The 19,201-nt window shown below is 36.3% G+C and overlaps 4 protein-coding genes across 7 annotated transcripts; 3 read left to right on the top strand and 1 right to left on the bottom strand.

Annotated features, from left to right (window-relative positions):
* The first annotated feature begins 3,109 nt into the window (after window positions 1-3,109).
* On the top strand, window positions 3,110-4,597 carry LOC130990419 (putative pentatricopeptide repeat-containing protein At1g09680). Its single transcript, XM_057914654.1, has one exon. It carries the CDS (start codon window positions 3,110-3,112, stop codon window positions 4,595-4,597), a length of 1,488 nt encoding a protein of 495 aa, XP_057770637.1.
* A 183-nt stretch (window positions 4,598-4,780) lies between these two features.
* LOC130988298 (protein argonaute 4A-like) lies at window positions 4,781-8,576 on the top strand. 2 transcript variants are annotated; one of them, XM_057912107.1, is made up of 12 exons: window positions 4,781-4,937; window positions 5,027-5,142; window positions 5,252-5,392; window positions 5,559-5,689; window positions 5,781-5,843; window positions 6,497-6,560; window positions 6,679-6,790; window positions 6,877-6,950; window positions 7,160-7,254; window positions 7,392-7,423; window positions 7,724-7,840; window positions 8,434-8,576. In XM_057912107.1, the coding sequence occupies exons 1-12, from the start codon at window positions 4,844-4,846 to the stop codon at window positions 8,490-8,492; spliced, it is 1,098 nt and encodes a 365-aa protein (XP_057768090.1). In that variant the 5' UTR covers window positions 4,781-4,843; the 3' UTR covers window positions 8,493-8,576. The 2 variants fall into 2 exon arrangements, with proteins under 2 accessions (XP_057768090.1, XP_057768089.1); XM_057912106.1 differs by having other exon boundaries at window positions 8,428-8,570.
* A 57-nt stretch (window positions 8,577-8,633) lies between these two features.
* On the top strand, window positions 8,634-10,209 carry LOC130988297 (leucine-rich repeat receptor-like protein kinase PXC2). Its single transcript, XM_057912105.1, has 2 exons — window positions 8,634-8,773; window positions 8,853-10,209. The coding sequence occupies exons 1-2, from the start codon at window positions 8,634-8,636 to the stop codon at window positions 9,826-9,828; spliced, it is 1,116 nt and encodes a 371-aa protein (XP_057768088.1). The 3' UTR covers window positions 9,829-10,209.
* A 455-nt stretch (window positions 10,210-10,664) lies between these two features.
* Window positions 10,665-13,645, bottom strand: LOC130988299 (uncharacterized). 3 transcript variants are annotated; one of them, XR_009090044.1, is made up of 8 exons: window positions 13,243-13,555; window positions 13,101-13,178; window positions 12,797-12,903; window positions 12,226-12,303; window positions 11,863-11,964; window positions 11,665-11,746; window positions 11,244-11,521; window positions 10,665-11,160 (listed from the first exon to the last, which is right to left on the bottom strand). XR_009090044.1 is itself a non-coding variant. In XM_057912110.1 (8 exons), exons 2-8 carry the CDS (start codon window positions 13,364-13,366, stop codon window positions 11,403-11,405), a joined length of 690 nt encoding a protein of 229 aa, XP_057768093.1. In that variant the 5' UTR covers window positions 13,367-13,403; window positions 13,512-13,645; the 3' UTR covers window positions 11,180-11,402. The 3 variants fall into 3 exon arrangements, 2 of the variants coding, with proteins under 2 accessions (XP_057768093.1, XP_057768092.1); XM_057912110.1 differs by lacking the exon at window positions 10,665-11,160 and having other exon boundaries at window positions 11,180-11,521; window positions 13,243-13,403; window positions 13,512-13,645; XM_057912109.1 differs by lacking the exon at window positions 10,665-11,160 and having other exon boundaries at window positions 11,180-11,521; window positions 13,243-13,565.
* Window positions 13,646-19,201: the final 5,556 nt, after the last annotated feature.

Raw genomic sequence — 19,201 nt, 5'->3', positions numbered from 1 at the left:
TTTTTATTTTCATCATATATCATTCTAATTTTATTTTATTTTTCTCTCTTTAACAAAGATTTTCTCTCACTAACTAAAAATTCTCTCTCTAGCTTATAAGTTCATTTACCCAAACACTTTGATAACTTATAAGAGCATCCGCAGCGCTGGTGTCGAGCGCCGCGTCGATCCGGATCGCTGGAGGGACTGCCGCGTTGGAGACCTCGGCTGGGTCGAAGCCGCGGCGAAGCTTAGCACCGGTGCTTGGGGGGAGATAGGGGTAATCGTGCGTTCCACGCGCGATTAAAAAAAAGAAAAAAGAAAAATGTTGTGAAGAGGGCGAAGGCTGGGGGAGAAAGAAATTAGATGGGGGGACGAAGGCTGTGAAGAGCAAGAAATTAGATGGGGGAGAAAAAGAGAAGCAAGTTGCAGAGAAGAAAAAAAGTGGGCTGGGTGGGGAAGAAGGAAGAAAAAAAGCGGTGGGTGGGGTGGGGTGGGGTGGGGTAGGGCTTTTAAAATTTTCTTTTTTGATTTTGATTTTAATTTTAATTTTTGTTTTTTTTAATTATGTAATATTTTTTTATTGTAATATTTGAATTTTATTTTTAATAAAAATTTGAAATTTTAAAATTAAAGTGTAGAATTGGGGATTTTTTTAAAAAAATTGGATTTGAAGAGCACATTTGGTCTCGTTTTGGTCCGATTGAGCCCTAGAAAATTATTGTAATTTTTTTTTTATTATTATTGTATTTAAATTATGTCTTTAAATTATTGTAATGTAGAATTTTAATTTTAATAAAATTTGAATTTTAAAAATAAAAATGTAGAAATATGAATTTTGTGGAAATGGGGATTTAAGCACCCACCTAAGACACAATGCATTGGAGAGGGGTGTGTCTTAGGTGGGGCCCACTTCTAAGACACCCCTCTAAGCAACAAGCATTGTGAATGCTCTAAGCTCTTATGAAACTACATCTTCTAGCTTATAAGCTCATTTACCCAAACACTTTGATAACTTATAAGCTCTTATTAAACTACATCTTATAAATTCTCGAAACATCTTATAAGCTCTAAAAGCTTATAAGCTTTTTAAAATAAGCTTAGCCAAACACCCTCTTAATATATTTAAATTTCACTTTCGATAGTTTGTAATGTGTTTTATGTATTTATTTAGGGAAGTGACGGACCGTTCTCCATAGTAATTATTAAATTATGATTTTATTATATAAAAATAAAAGTAAAAGAAAGATTAAAGAACCCTTGTAAGCACAATTACTGAAATGAATAAAATAAACTTGAACACCCAAGCTTTAAAAAAAAAAAAAAACCCTAGGGATGAGGGGTTTTTTTGAACATCAAAGCTTGAATTCAGAGGTTTTAAGGGTTTTCAAATAAATAAATTATTGCAATATAGTAAATTTTTTATAAATTTATCAAATTTCTTATTTTGTAATGACGCATTTATAGATTGATCATTTCAACATATATATAACTTATTGACTAATAATTGAACAATATTTTTTGCAACTATCATCGACCGTTTGGTACACTATATTCTTTCCCCACCTGCTGCTCTACTCACCAAATTAAGCATAAATTGACTAAATATTTTTTTTGAACATTCGAATAAATAATGGTAAGTTCAGCCGACATTCTAATTCAATAATTATTTTAGATTTTTGGCTTTAAATATGAATATTTTACTCAATAAATGACAATCTATCTCTTATAATAAGTTATAATCACCTTTTGCTAATGGTCGTAATTACCTACTATTATTATATGTACTATAGAAGGGGCAAAAACATGCAAATATTCTAAATTATAATTGTTTAAACAAAGTAACTCATAATATCAATATTATATATATGTAATCAAAGTAGTTCATTAAAAGTAATTTGTCACTCACATACACAAACATAAAAGGAATAAATTTTCACCTTTAAAAATTTGAGGACATTATAGAGTAGTAGCTCTTAATCATGACAAGTGATTTGCTACATTTGTTGTCAACTTTATAATTTTTCAATGAAAAATACTAACTAAGATGTGAGTAGGATTAAAAAAATTAGAATAAAATCAAATTCGTTATTACAATTTAAACTTATGAAAATGATCAATTTTTTTCATGAAGCGTCTATTTCTATATAAAAAGAAAGAAAAATTGTGAAAATGTCAATTCAAAATGATTTCACTTCATTGAATTTTTTAAAAAATAAATCATTTACTTTCTTAAAAAAAATCTTAAACTTTTATGTTATCTTATTTTATTTTTTTCTCATTCAATTTATATATTCCATTAAAAAATTAATTCATTTTAGCTTCATATTTTTTTTTAAAAAAAAATCATAAATTCACACGACAAAAGAGTATAAATTTTAGTGTGCTCAAAACAATCATCAAACTTTTTCTCATCTTTATTGTCCTAATACGCGTTAATTTAATTCTTTGATTCACTCTAGCATTAATGTATTGTCAAATAATAAATATGGACATGTTAGGAATATACTTGTATAATTTTCTTTTACAATGATTTTCTTAATCATTTTACAAAATTCAATCAGCCTATATAAATGGGACGAATGAAGTATTTTGAAAAAATTCAGAGTTGTATATTATGCATCAAATAATAAAAATTCTAAAAAATCTTTTTTACTACTATGCATAAATAAAGTTTTAGAAAAAAATTATTTCATAATAGAAACCTAAAATAAAAACAGATGAATATTTTGATGGACATTTTAACTAGCTAATAATGATAGTTGATAAAAATATGTTGTTAATTGATATTAGTCATTGATTTAACTTACATACTACTATAAAAAGTCACATTTATTTAAACAATTATAATATTAGTGAGATCTCTCTTATATAAGTTTAAAAAATTATCAATATTATCTTTTAAGCTATAAAAATATTAGTATAAATATAAAAAAGAGATTCAACATTAAAAAGTATAGATTACTTATACTTTTAAATAATTTAGTTAAATAATTATTACCATGAATCGCACGGGACCAAAACTAGTAGTAACTGAAATTCGATTAAATTTAAATCATTTAATTAACAGAAAAGGTCAAATAAACATGAATATGAAATTCACCTTATCCATTCTCAAAATCCACCAATCATGCTTTCTTCCAAATCATGCACTTTTCTTCATCACTCCCCGATTTCTTCTGCATTCAATCCAAATCCGCCCTTCTTCTACACCACCAATTCATTCCATCGCCGTAAATTTCATGTATTCGCCGCTCCAATCAAAGAAAACCACCATCTTCACGGACACACGAGCGCCAGAAAACTGCAAGTTGAAGATTTTCTTCAAACCGTTGCCACAGCTCCGGAAAAGCTCGAAGCGTTGGAAAAACTCCATAGAAATGGAGAAATTCAGACCATTAACGAGCTCAATCGTCTTCTGGTCTCTCTAATTTCATCGGATGAGGTTGAATTGGCGCGGAAGCTCAAGTCCAGTTTATCGTCTTTAGGGTTATTCCCAAATGTCTGGACGTATTCAATTCTGGTGAAAGGTTTCTGCAAGAGCAACGCGACGACGGAAGCGACAAGTGTTCTTCACGAGATGCTGGAGAATGGCTTCGAGCCAAATGTTGCCACGTTCACCACGCTGATCAACTCGCTTTGTGAGAGTGGAAGAATGCGGGATGCCTGCGAGGTGTTCGACGTAATGTCTAAGATAGGATGCAAGCCCACAATCAACACATTTAACTGCTTGTTGAAGGGTTTGTGCTACGTGGGTAGAATAGAGGAGGCTTATGACTTATTAGGAAGAATCAAGAAATCGTCAATCAAGCCAGATATCTACAGTTACACCGCAATGATGGATGGTTTCTGCAAAGTGGGCCGTTCAAACGAGGCGATGGAGTTGCTCGTTGAAGCTATGAAGATGAAGTTGACGCCCAATGTAGTAATGTACAACACTCTGTTCAATGGGTATTTCAAAGAGGGCAAGCCCTTGCGCGGCTTTGGCCTATTGAGGCGCATGAGGGAGAGGAGATGCAGGCCTGACTACATCAGCTACAGCACACTGTTACACGGGCTGTTGAAATGGGGCAAAACCAGAGCGGCGTTGCAGGTGTATAAGGAGATGGTTGGAGCTGGCTACCGCGTGGACGAGAGGATGATGAACACCTTGTTGAGAGGCTTGTGCAGGCTTGCAAGGAAGGAGAAGTATGTGTTGGGTGATGCATACAATGTGTTTGAAGAGATGAGGAATGGGGAATATGCCATTTATCAAGAAGCATATGAGCTTGTGGTTGAAGCCTTCTGCTGCAATGGGATAGAGTTAAAGATGGAGAGAAGTTTTGAAGTTTTGAATGAGATGATTGGGATTGGATTTTCACCCAAGACTTTCACATTCAACATTGCTATTCATGCTCTTTGTCGTTGCGGTGAGGCTGACAAGGCTTTGGCAGTTTTGATGATGATGCACAAAGACAGAAATCCGAGAGGGATTCCGTTCAATTTGTTGATCGATGAGTTGATTCTGCAAGGAAGATTGTTGGCGGCTTGTTGTGTTTATGGCTTGGCTCTGAAAAGAGGTGTGGTGCCAAAGAGGAAACCTGAATCAAACTCAAGCAATGGAATAGACATCTTCTAATGTATATAATAATGAATTTATTTGATTCTACAAATTGTGACCTACTTCTGGTTTCCATTACAAACGATACTTGTATGATTTTTTTTTCAAAATTGTTAAGTAAAATTGTAACTGTCTACTGAGGTAGCCTTGACCCTCAAGTTTTGGTTTGCAGAGATTATTTGCGCCCGTGATGATAAAAGAATGGGCTATGGTGAACTTCTCTTCTCGTTGCGACATGTCAAAGCTGGGTAGAGACTTGAGAAGATGCGGATGATTAGCATGGTCATTTCAAAGCGTCCTGGACGCCCTCAGTTTCTCCTCTGCATTCTGCCAGATAGGAAAAACTCTGATCTCTATGGTTGAGAATTTGAAACTATTCTTCTTTCTGTGTAAGTATATATTGTATTTTTGTTGCCTAAAATGCTTGTTCCTTGAATCTCGTTGTAGGCCCATGGAAGAAGAGGACTCTTTCTGAACTTGGTGTGGTGACTCAATGCCTTGCGCCTGGGCCGTGCATCAACAAGCAGTACTTAACAAACGTGTTGCTGAAGATCAATGCCAAGGAAAGTGTTGTTTCACTTCTCCATATTTATTCTTGAGGTGTTTAGCTGAAACAGTTTTGAAACTCAAGCAGACGCCCTTTAACTCACTCTTAGTTAGGGCATTGAACAGCTTGGTGGCCTGAATTCAGTCTTAACTACGGAATACGCTCGTCCATTGCCACTACCCCTGGTTTATAGCAAACCCACTCTTATTATAGGAATGGATGTCTCCCATGGTTCACCTGCTCGAGATGTCCCTTATGTTGCTGCGGTAATTTTCCTTCAAAAATCTCGAATCATCGTCTATTACATATGTAGTAGTTAAATTGAATTTTCTGTTACCATAGTCCGGTATACTTTCAATTGCTTATTATATAATAATATTCTATATATTGCTTATACCTGTTATTTATATCCTTGCCTATTTGAGATACTAGGTTGTCAGTTCAAGGCAGTGGCCTTTAATCTCAAAATACCGAGCTGCAGTCTGTACCCAACCGCCAAGATCTGAAATAATTGGCAGTCTGTTCAAGCCAGTTTCTGAAACTGTGGATGCTGGCATTTTCAGGTTTATGCTTATAATCACATTGGCATGCTATGATATGATAAATAGTTAAATTCAAAATTATTTCAGATTACTTACCATTTGATTATTCCAGGGAGCTACTGGATGATTTCTACAAAACATGTGGTCGTAAACCTGCACAAATAATCATTTTCAGGTAATATCAACTACTGTCTAGTGTCTACTGATCCGAGTCGACATGGATAACTGGTTTGGATACGGGTCGGATCCTTCGACTTGCACTAGGATACTCCATCAAGAGAGATAAGTTCATATAAGACTAGACTATAAGAGAGGGAGCATTCCAGTGTTGTAGTTTAGGGTTTAGGGAATAATTAGTTTTCTTTTGAGAATCTCAAACAACACATTAACTATCATACCTTTCATTTTTCTTTCTACTTAATATATCATATAACACAGACTAGTATATCAAATATTCAAAGGTCAGAACTCATTCTACAATCTGCCTAGAATTTCCTTCTATGTACAATCTTCTTCGAATTTCTTTCTACATAGTCTCCTGCTCTTAACTCCATAACCATCTCGACATATCATCAAACTAGAATGCTCTTTATTTATTTTATGTTTCGCATATCCACGTACTTGTGTACAAAGTTATGACAGTGTCCCGTATCTAGAATTTCTTTTAAATATAAATCTGACGATTGGATCCGCATCTGTATCCGTGTCCATGTACATAGCTCCTGATCTGTTTATCATTATTTATATAAATGCATTTATTGATGTATATCCTTGACATATACTTGAATTAATCTTCATCTTGGCATTTGAATTATTATGCTATGGCAGGGATGGAGTGAGCGAGTCCCAGTTCAACCAAATTCTAAATGCTGAGCTAGAGCAGATCATCAAGGTCTCTCTTTTACCTTTCAAATCACCTGAGCCATTTTAGTTTCAGCTTGTGACAAATCAGTTCTCTTAATTTACTTTGGATAATCTAGAAAAATGGATAATGTTAAATTGCTATTTAGGCTTGCAAGTTTCGAGATGAGAGATGGGATCCCAAGTTCATGCTGGTTGTGGCACAAAAGAACCACCATACCAAGATTTTCCAAGCCAACTCTCCTGAAAATGTCCCTGAAGGTCTCTCTCTCTCTACATTTTATACATAATCACTGAAACACAACTCGTTTATTTACTTATTATTATCTCTATCATGTGCTCATCAGGAACCGTGATTGACAACGAAATCTGTCATCCTAGAAATAATGACTTCTACTTGTGTGCTCATGCTGGTCCAATTGTGAGTTCCTTTCCTATGTCATTTACTTTATCCAGCAAGATGACGATACAAATTTACTAAGAGGGTGTTTGGCTGAGCTTATAAGCTCCTTAAAAAACTTATAAGCTCTCGACATTACATCTTATAGGCTCCAAGAGCTATAAGCTGTCTGAAATAAGCTTAGGAAACAGTTAGCACGTTATCTGAGTCTGTTGATTATTGATGTACAGGGAACAACACGACCAACGCACTACCATGTCCTATACGATGAGCTCGGCTACTCTCCTGATGATTTTCAGGAGTTTGTGCTTTCTTTGTCCTATGTGTAAGAACATATCTCAAGTTGCTAACCTCCCTTGCAAACTGCACAGCCATAGAAAAATACCTATGTATCTGCTTTAGTTTTAGAATTTTTGCCATCAAACATTTAGTAAGATGAAAAGAAGCTTCGAATTTTCGCAGGTACCAGAGAAGCACTACTGCCATCTCTATAGGTAATAAACCACTATCACCCTTATTCTACTTTAATCTTTTTCTCTTCAATCTGATTAAGCTATAAAATGTACTGTTACAGAAATCTTTTTGCCCTATTGTTCTTTCATCATCTCCAAAGTTCATACTTAACATTTTCACATTTAGTGATAGGATGGGTAGTTAAAAGATAACATGAGTCAATCAATCATTTATTATGATGGATTGAATAATTTTGAACTTGTTTATCATCTTATACTTGAAATATATATTGAATCTTATGTTTTATCAATCTATCCTTAATGAGATCTTATTTGGTTCAGTTGCGCCTATACGCTATGCGCATCTTGCCGCTGCCCAGATGTCTCAGTTCCTCAAGTTTGATGACTTCTCCCACAGTGGCGGAGGCGCGCCGGCTGTACCTCAGTTTCCGGTCCTGTGTAAGAATGTCCGCAGCTCCATGTTCTTTTGCTGAGTGCCACATGTGACCAAAATCAGCTTTGCATGATTTCACCTCTGAAATTTTCTTTTTTGGGGGGGGAGGGGGAGTTTGGATCTTTTGAATGCATACTTGAACGTTGATATGTATATACAATTACTAGTATTCGTGGGTGGGCCAAATACTTGCACGCCATGGTCCATAACACGAACAAAATTAATTACCCATCTTTCAAAACAAGTTTAGTGAAATTTGGAGCATCGTAGATACTTCTTTCGTCACATAAGGATGTGTATTTTTATTATTTTAATACATTCCATAAAGAATGCATTTTTATTTTTAGACACTACTTCACCATATAACATTGTAATAAAGTGATTTTATTTACACTCACAACACTCACCTAATATTTATTAAAACTCATGTCACAAAGTGATGCACACTCTTAAGGGACGGAGGGAGTATTATATACTCCCCTCGTCCGCGTAACATCTTTCTAAGGGGAATGGACACGGATTTAGAAAAAGTTTCTTTTTGAATTGTCGGATTTAGGAAAAGTTGATTGTTCATCACTCTCTCTGTGAATAGGTACAGTGGGAACATCACTCTCCCTGCTTCGTGGCTGCAGTCGTTTCAGAGCCTCGAAGCCTTAGATTTGTCGTCCAATGCATTAACCGGTGGGATTCCAGCAGCTATTGGGAACTTCAGTAGGCTGCAGGCCTTGAATGTGTCACATAACTCTCTAGCTGGTTCGGTTCCATCAAGTGTTGGTGAGCTTAACACGACTCGTGTTCATGAGCCACAATCAGCTAACTGGGAGCATCCTGCCTGAGGTTGGACGCGCTGTTTCACTGCCGCAGTTGAGATTGGATGGCAATTTGCTGACTGGAGCCATTCCAATAGAGATAGGGAACTGCTCATCTCTGACCTCATTGTAAGCTGTCTTCAAATACTATGTTTTGCTGTTTAACTGTGGCATTGTTTGATCTAACATGGGCTTGTTTTGCATATAGGGTCTTGTCGCGGAATAATCTCACCGGTCCTGTGCCTGGTTCGGTCACGAACCTATCCAACCTCGAGGTGTTGGACTTGTCATTCAACAATTTATCAGGAAGCCTGCCTAAAGAATTGACAAACCTTTCGCACCTTGTCTCGTTTAATGTCTCCTTCAATGGTCTCGAGGGGGAGCTCCCGGTGGGAGGCTTCTTCAACACCATCCCCACGTCGTCTGTGATTGGGAATCCGTCGTTATGTGGCTCCATTGTCAAGCAATCATGCCCTGCTGTCCATCCCAAGCCTCTGGTCCTCAACCCCAACTCATCTGTCTCGAATCACGGCCCCCTCCCACCAAATCTTCGACCCAAGTGGATCGTGCGCAGCATATCTTCCCTTGTGGCCATTGGTGCAGCTGTCTTCATAGCTCTTGGTGTGGTTACAGTCTCTATTCTCAACATGCATGCGCGCACATCCATGGCACGGTCTGCTGCTGCATTCACATTCTCCGGGGGCGATGATTTCAGCCCTTCCCACGACACCGAGGCTAACTATGGGAAGCTTGTGATGTTCTCTGGAGAAGCTGATTTTGCTACCGGGGCCCAGTCTCTGCTCAACAAGAACTGTGAGCTCGGGCGCGGTGGTTTTGGGACTGTCTACAAGACCGAGCTCCGAGGGGGGCGCTCCATCGCCATCGAGAAGCTTAACACCACGAGTTTGGTGAAATGCCAAGAAGATTTCGAGAGGGAGGTTAAGACACTAGGCAAGGTGAGGCACCAGAATCTGGTGGCACTCGAAGGATACTACTGGACGCCTTCGTTGCAGCTGCTCATCAACGAGTACGTCTCTGCAGGAAGCTTGCACAGGCATCTCCACGACGGAGGGGATGACAGCAGCAGCCTCACTTGGCAGCAAAGATTCAACATAATCCTCGGCACTGCTAAGGGCCTAGCTCACCTGCACCGGATGAATGTCATTCACTACAACATGAAGTAAAGCTTGGCTTGATTTGTGCCTCTCAGGTGCCATCGAATCGCACCGACATGGAAGAGGTCATATGGATTTTGGAACTCATCCGATCTTCATCGGAGAAGGAAGAAATGGAATCATAATCTACAAGAGAAAGATTTCAAGTTTAAAATGTTGGTATAAGGTGAAGAGGAATCCAGTTTCTCATGAAAATCTTTCATTAGTGTTGAAATATTTTGTCATTAAAAATATCTTTGTTTGTTCCTTACATTACTGGATTTCTGTTCACCAGCTCCAACTCATGTGATCTCTCTAGTTATATTAGTATACATGTGAGTGATCTTCATCACAAACTCTTAAACATGCTACCTATTATACCTTCTATTCTCATTTCTTTTTTGCTTTTTAGTCTGCTTTCTGTAAGTATTTTGCTTAACATGAAACTAATGCAATCATTACTCGTCTGTTTGGTTGGCTCCATAATTACAACTTGGATGTGAAGAATAATCAAGAAACAATGGACTTCTTATCATGTAGGGTTCTTGATTGCAATTAAACAGCACCCTCTTTAAACTAAATTAATCAATACCATCTTTTGATAATTGCTTATTGCCTAAGTGATATGGTACACACCATCATTCGCAATCACATTATTACATCATAAAATTTTCGAGCACATGTAGTTAGTTATGTTCCATTTCGAGGGGAAAAGGCAAAAGCGATCTCAATTCTCAAGAAGTGTAATAAATTGGAGAAAAAGATGAAGAATGGAGGGTTATGGCATTTGGGAGAAAATGTTTAAAAAATTATTCCAAGAAATAACTTTTGGTGTTATGGGGCATTGCTTTATGGGACATAGGAAATAAAAAAACATAGAACCCAGGCCATATGGAATTTTTAAACAGAATTCCTACAAAACTCCCATTTTTAGTACTTGAGAATGAAACTCATTATACACCTAGCTCTCCAGCATCATATACATAGTACTTCTTGTCTTTATTACACTAATCATCATTTTTCTATTTATATACACGTATTGCAGTAGATTAGTTATATGAGCTTGTGGTTGAAGCCTACTGCTGCAATGGTATAGAGTTAAAGATGGAGAGAAGTTTTGATGTTTTGAATGAGATGATTGAGATTGGATTTTCACCTTCAACATTGCTATTCATGCTCTTTGTCGTTGCGGTGAGGCTGACAAGGCTTTGGCAGTTTTGATGATGATGCACAAAGGCAGAAATTCGAGAGGGATTCCGTTCAATTTGTTGATCGATGAGTTGATTCTGCAAGGAAGATTGTTGGAGGCTTGCTATGTTTATGGCTAGGCTCTGAAAAGAGGTGCGGTGCCAAAGAGGAAACCTGAATCATACTCGAGCAATGGAATAAACATCTTCTAATGTATACAATAATGAATTTATTTGATTCTACAAATTGTGACCTACTTCTGGTTTCCATTACAAATGATACTTGTATGATTCTGCCTGGGGTGTTTCTCTTATAGATAAGAATAGCCAAAATCTTGTTGCTACTGAGTACTCTTCAAATTCGACGTCAGCCAGGTTTCAAAACCATGGAAGCCTCCCAAAAATGATGAAAGCAGGCTATGCACGACTCATGTACTGCCCAGTTCTGGTGTCTATGAGAATCGTATCACCGGTGTTTACGAACAATGGAACCGATACCACAGCACCAGTTTCAACAGTGGCAGGCTTTGATCCTCCTGCAAACATATAGAAATGATGGATATAAACATCTCAACCAATTAATTTGAAAACATGACACAATTTGGTATGAGGGCTAATTCATTTGCAAATAGTTTGCCCCCTCAGTTCGAAAAGGGACATACAAAACACATATTATTACCTTGAGCTGTGTCGCCCTTTAAACCGGGATCAACTTCAGTAACGTTTAACTTCACAGTTATGGGGAGTTCAAAATCAATGACCTACAGGGCAAAAGGTTTTAGTCTGGAACAAGAAGATACGTTTGAAAAATGAAGCATCAAACTAACTTCCAAAACCAGTAGGAAAGCAGAAAGTGGAGTCAACGCTAACGGCTAACCTTCCCGTTCCAGAATAACAAATTGCAGTCCATGCCTTCTTTCAACCACTTGTCTTTATCTCCAACATCAACCGCATTCAGACGGGCTTCTTCATATGTATTCTGGAACATATATTCGAGGGGATGGCATAAATAGTTGCTATATAAAATCAGACTATTTACTGGTTCGGGAAGCTGGATGAAAAGTGATGTTGTCATTGAAAGAGCTCGGAGGCATGGAAGAACTATGCAAGAGGCATCAAGACCAAGCACATAATGAAAGGCGATAGTTTTATACCACATTAACCAAGCGCAGGTACTAATTACAGCATGATCTACTCAGTGTCATACCTGTTTATGAATCTAAGATAATGAACAACTTACCAAATCCATGAAAACATACTGAGCACCATCTTTGTAAGTGTATTGCTTGGTCTCTTTGGATATGTCAGCCTCTTCTATCTGTCAAAAGAGTATAACAGAAAACAACATTAGCACTCCAAACTGTAAATACCTTTAAGAAAGTTATAGTGGATACATCTTTATAATTGTTCACCATTCTAAACTGGTATTCACATCTGAAATTTCATATGGACGCTAAGATCATGACTTTACTCCACTAAGTTAAAGTCACAATGAACTACATATGCTAAACTCGAGATGTCAAGCACATTTACACGCATAAAGAAACATATCATACATTTTACAGACTAATATGAGATAGTGATACACTTCACAGGAAGGCACAACGAACTGCATGTAATGAAAGCCTCATTTTCCATACTCACTAAACTAACAAATATTCATGTCAGCCATTAGATTCAATAGAACAGAGGACCTATATGTTAGCCCATCTAGCAAGAGTCGAAGATCGTCAGTTCGGCTGCTTAGACATAACTAATTGACTTCAAGTAATAGAATGTGTAACAAAATCCAACATTTTTAAAGCAGTTACCTTACTTCCAGCTCTGAAAGTTTTTTCAACTTGATTTCCAGTCACATAATTTCGCAATGTGGTCCTTACAAATGCTGCCCCCTTTCCAGGTTTAACATGGAGGAACTCTGAACAATTACCCAAAACAAATGCTTCACAATCACAATGAAGTTTTATTCTTAACATTACCGTTTGAATGTGCTTCAGTTTTACTGCTCGCCACTAACCACAAGGCACAATATACCAAACCAAAATACAAAACACATAGATAAACAAACAACAGCAACAAATTGAGTTCTAGTGGCCAAATTTAGGAGGGGATTACCAATAACCTTCCACGGATTCCCATCCACTTCAATGTTGAGGCCGACTTTAATATCGTTGCTCGTCAATGCGTAAATTCCTGCAACAAGCAAAACCTAAGAATTCACAAAGCAAACGCAAAAGTCGAGTCGTAGAAACCATACTGGGGAATGTGGAGAGACGGCGCGGAATCCTGAGCTGCGGCGCAGGAAAACGGCTGGAACTGTAGGAGAGTGAGGAAGACAGCGGCCGGAAGCAGGGGCATTTGAAACCGGAAACTCCCGCCATGCCGGAATCGGAATCCAACGGCGGTTAATGCTGCAGACTTGGATTAGTTAAGGAAGAAGAGCGAATCTATATCTATATTATAAGTGAAAATGAAGAAGAAAAGAGACAAATAAGAAGTAGCAGCTGCACTGATAGTAATGGATACGAAAAAACAAAATCAGGGCTCCTATTATTTTCTTTATTTACATTTTCTCAATTCACCAATTTCTACTCTTCTCTCTCTCTTTCAAATCGCCAATTCTTGGGTGCGACCGTCGCACAGGTGTGCGACGGGTCGACCCGGCTCCAAACCCGCCCTCCTGACCCGCGTGGGTTTGACCCATACTTCTAATTATTACATTTGTTTATAATAATTGTTACTTTTAATAAACATAATATATACATTTGTTCATATAAATGTATATTGATATGTATAATGTTTTATATTGAATGAAGATAAATATTTATATTAATATAAGTATATATTTGTGCGACCAAATGTATATCTTATGCTTATTAAAAGTAAATACTCCTATTAGGGTTTAGTGTTCATGCTTAGGGTTTAGTTTACAGGGTTTAGGGTTTAGTATTCAGGCTTAGGGTTTAGTTTACAGGGTTTAGGGTTTAGTTTATAGAATTTAGGGTTTAGAAAATATAATACTTTTTATTAAATGAAGGTAAATACCTATATTTATATAAGTATACATTTGTGCGAACAAATGTATATTTCATGCTTATTAAAAGTAATAATTATTATAAACAAATGTAATAATTTAGGATTCAGGATTGATGAGGACTGAAATATGCACCAGCGCTGTGCACTATATAATGGGAACATTTCTGTTTATGCTTATGATTAGTATTATTATTATTAAGCTAACCAGTGCAGGTTTAATTGAAGACTTGGGATAATAAAAGAAATAATAGAGCTTCCGGCGTAGTCAAGCCAGCATAGGCGACTCAGACTAAGGTCAATGTATTAAAGGGGGCTTAAGCCCAATTATCTTAGTAAATGGGCTTGAGGCCCTAGGGCTTATTTACATGCTTATAAATAGAGACTTAGGGGTAGGTTATGGATCATCTCATTTTTTATTCATTCATCTCTTGTAAAATGTAATTCTCTCGATTATAGTGAAAAAACCCCAAAACACCCCGTGGACGTAGGTCTTCTCGACCGAACCACGTAAATCCGGTGTCGTTTACTGCTTTTTAGTTTAGATGTTGGTTTCTCAATTCACCAAGGATTTTGAATCTGGGCACGGGTCGGGGCGGACCCGTCGCACTGGAGTGCGGCCGCCGCATGCAAGACCAGCCCCTTTCAAAGAGGACTCAATTTAGTAGCACTAAATTAGTACTCTCACTGTCTCAATAATAACGTCCCAAATCTGTTTTTTTTAACGTCTTATTTATAATATACCAACTCAAAAAATGAAATAATTTATTTTATCTATTATATTTATCTCCTTTTTATTTACTTTATATCTCTCTTACCTTTTCATTACTCTCTAGTCTCTCTATCTCTCTCCTCGTTTACTTTATCCCTCTCTTATTTTATCTATATTTTCTTAATTTGTGTGTTCCATTTTTTTAGATGTTATATAATTCCTATGATATAGATTGAAGATGAATGTTATGTTATACTATACCTTATGTAAGCGTTAATATTGTTTTCGTTTACTTCATATTAGCATTTTTTATTTTAATTTATACATTCATTTTAATTTCAATATCTAAAAAAATGAATAAACGAATAAAATGAATTTTGATTTTTATATAATTTATAAAATTTATGACGTCAATAATAATTTTGGAGATATTAGAATAGAGAAAACAAAAAACTTCTATATCTAATACTGAATAAAAATGATTAAGAATAATTAAAAATCACCAATTAACACATGAGTAGGCCAATTCTGACTTCCGATCAAAGGGAGAAATCTGTTGAAAATTTCATTTTTTGTGTAGAAAATGCAGATCACTTTTGGAGTTTTTGTGGCCATTCTTGTCTCCATTAGTGCGGTGATATATGTATAAATTAATTTTCTCGAGGTCTGTTAAAGTTTGGTATTGCTTTCGTTATTGACCCATGATTTTGAAATTGGTGCAGATGTTAGTATTGTTTGAATCATTAATTTAGAAATTACACAATTTATATTTTTTATATTATATTAGTCGAGTACTCGGAGGAAAGTTAGTAATAAGTCTATAAAGTTTGAATTTACTCAATTCTCAAAAAAAAACAAAGGTTGAATTTACTTGAGGAAAATCTAACTTTACTTTAGATAATTACAATGATAATAAATTGTGAGGATGACTAATGTATTTGATGATCTTTTTTGTTTTCTTACTTTTTATAGTATCTTATTAATCTATCCCATTGACTTTTTGATAGAATTTCTATTGGCCATCTGTTAAATGGGCTCCTTGAGAAGCCCATGGGTGCTGCCGAAGTAGCCTCTTCTTTGATTTCGGATATGTCTTTTGCAAGACCTTTTTAGTATTGAACAAGTTTGATAGTCGCTACTTTTTGCATTGAATAATTATACGTTCAGGGTGTGTTTTCTTTTTATCCCTTTAAATGAAGTTATAACACTATTTTTCATTCATTATTTTCACTTCAAGGAGGGATAATATCATCTCTTCAATTTTGGTGTGATAATATTATTCTTCAATTTTGATGTGATAATATTATCTCTTCTTGAAGTGAAAATAAGGAAAGAAAAATGGTGTTTGTGTAGAATATGGGATAAGAAAGCAAATATTTAAAGGTATAAATTTTTGTTATCCCTCAATTTAAAGAGATAAAAAGCAAACACACAGAATCTAAACAAATAAAATAAAAAATCAGTGTTTAGTGGTGCATCTCCTATTTTGAGGAAGTGGGTTCATGGCTGATTGGCTCTCCCTTGTGCTTTATATTCTTTTCGTCTCATTCATAATTATACATTATTTATTTTTATTTGTTCATATGATAATGACATAGTTCAAACATAAAAATAATTAAACTCTTAATTCGCCTTAACACTCATATCCAACTTATTTTATACTCTAAACAAATAATTAAGACTGACAATTTTCGATACGACACGAAAGCACGATACGGAATCGTATGAAATCAATGGGTTAGTGTCAAGTCTTATCAGGCTCGTATCCTTATCGTGTCGACCTGATAATTTCGTGTCAGGTTCGTGTCACATGATAGAGTTAATATTATTGTTTTTTATTAAATATTAATTTTTAATTATTAATTATTTCTACACTTTAGCCTTTAGGGTTTCGTGTTTAATTAGATTCTAATCAGATCGTGTCGTTATCTTATCGTGTCAACACGATTCAAATCGTGTTGTTATCGTATTCGTGTCAGGTTCGTGTCATGTTTGGATTTGAGTGAATCGTGTCGGGTTCGTGTTCGTGTCCTTAACAGGTCGTGTTCAGATTTGGCCTTATCAGGTCGTGTCGATATCAGGCCGACCCGATAACGATCCGACACGCACGATTTGCCAACCCTACAGATAATCTTCACTTATATTATATCATAAACATTTTTCACACATCTTCTTTACAAGTAATCCTCTTTTAAATGGGACATTATCAATGAAATAGAAAAAAGTGTCTTCTTATCGTTTTGTTGAGGGTGTAGAGATGTAAAAAAGCGACATTTTTTGCTCTAAGCACTTGTTCTAGTGTCTCCACACCAATTGCAGTGTAAAGTTACACTATGATCAATAATTGTGTTAACTTTGGGGAATAATCGGCATGTAGATCTCGCATGTTTTAGGGGGGTGTATTCGTTGTGGATTTCCACAGACTTTAAAAAGTCCATGAAATTTAAATTCCATGGAATTCACATAGATTCCAGACGACTTTCAAAGAATTCGTGGTTGGATTTCACCCCGATTTTCACTGATTTTCGAAGAATTTAGGGAATAATTCTGGAATTGAAATCCATGATGCCAACGCCCGCTGAGTCCCAGCACCGCTGGAAACCCAGCGACCGCTGGGAATCCAGCGAGCGCTGGAAACCAAAAAGGCATCATGGAAACCCAGTGTTGAGCAATGCATTGGGCACCAAAACGGCACAGCAGCTGAGAGGTGAGGGGTGCGCCGGGGCGGTCCCGGAGGAGTCGGGGAGAGGAGAGATGGTGCGGCGCTCACACTGCGCTGGGGGACTGTGGGCCTGCGGCGGCGGCAGCGGCAACGGCGTGGCGAGAGACACGGAGCGCGTAGAGAGAGAGGCAGAGAATTCAGACTCGCTCGAATCCAGCATATGCTGGACTCTCTCAACGGTGGCTGAGTTCCAGCGCTCACTGGCTTCTTGGCCGCGGGCGCTGGAACTCAGCGCTCGCTTAAAATTTCATGGATTTCAATTCTCGTGGTTCTTGGCCGGATTTCGTCGTGTGTATTTTTTGGATGAAATCCATGAAAGTCATTCCAGATTTTAAGTCAATGGAATAACGAATACACCTAGATTTGTATGGATTTTAAAAAGTCTGAAACGAATACACCCAGATTTATATGGACTTTTAAAAGTCTTAAACGAATACACCCAGATTTCTGTAGACTTTTAAAAGTCTGGAACGAATACACCCAAACTTTTAAAATCCATAGAAATCTATTAAAATCCACAACGAATACACCCCCCTTAGTTGGCCTAAATAATTTTCAAGGTCGTGGATTCTCCATGCCGCAATTTTCTTCTTTTTTGTTCTCTTATTTGAGCCCAAATCCTCTCTTGATACTTACGTCAATCAGTTGGTGTGCGCTAATGGTCTGGAAGTTTGGACGTGCAACAACTATTCCAATAATTTAAAAACGATTTAAGGGTGCATTTACTTTAATTGTAATATTTTCATTGGAAAATAATGGATAAGAAAAGATGAGAAAATATTATATTTTCTCCTTTTTTATCATATGTTTTACTAGAGATAAAAAGATTTAAAAAAATGTTGAAAAATATTTTCACAACCTACCATAGAATAATATTATCTATTTTTTTTTGAGAAAATATTATCTAATATTAGAGTGAAAAGGAGTTGCCCAAGAAAATATTTCACCCTGCTCGGAGAAAATTTTTAGTAAACTTGTGAAAGTAGTGGAAAATGGATAAAAATATACTCCCTCCCTTTCATTAAACTTGTTTCATTTCTTTTGGACACAGTTATTAAGGAGAGTTAAATTAGTGTAGGAAAAATATGTAAAAGTGTGTGACTATAATGTTTGTAGTGTAAAATTATTACTAAAAATATAAACATGACAAGATTAATGAGATAATTCAAAAATAAAAACAGGACAAGATCAATGAGATGGGGAGTACTTTTTATCTCATTTTTAAGATTAAAGATAGTGAACCAATCCATTGTTGTGCATATATGAGAAAGTAAAAATCGAAGTTATAGAGAAAATGGAGAGTAAAGTCACGTTTTGAATAGTGGAGGACAATCTAACCATTAGCTCAAGCAGAGTTTCGGAAAATCCTTCAAGGCACATTTATTCACATTAACCCATAATAATGGAGATCGGATTCATAGCTTCCCAAACACAATTTCAATGAGATCTTTCTAATCACTGATCTTAATATTGAATTTAAGAATAATTGAATTGATATAGTTTCTTATGAGGAGAACGAAACGCAACTTAGTTGGTAAGACACTTTTCCTCTAACTAATAGGTCGAGATTTGAGTCATCAACGAGGAAAATGAGAAATCATTATTGATTTTTTGTTTTCTTATAAAAGAGAAAAAATTAAATTATTACGAGTATTATACACAATAATGAAGGCAGAGGGGGCAAGGGCATTGGCCCCATTGGAAATTTGAAATTAGTAGGTATTACATAGATTATAGATTTACTATTTT

The sequence above is a fragment of the Salvia miltiorrhiza genome, chromosome 6, assembly GCF_028751815.1.
Source record: "Salvia miltiorrhiza cultivar Shanhuang (shh) chromosome 6, IMPLAD_Smil_shh, whole genome shotgun sequence".
Taxonomy (NCBI): Eukaryota; Viridiplantae; Streptophyta; class Magnoliopsida; order Lamiales; family Lamiaceae; genus Salvia; species Salvia miltiorrhiza.
The sequence above is the reverse complement of the archived record's forward strand: the minus strand, read 5'-3'. Positions and strand labels throughout refer to the sequence as shown.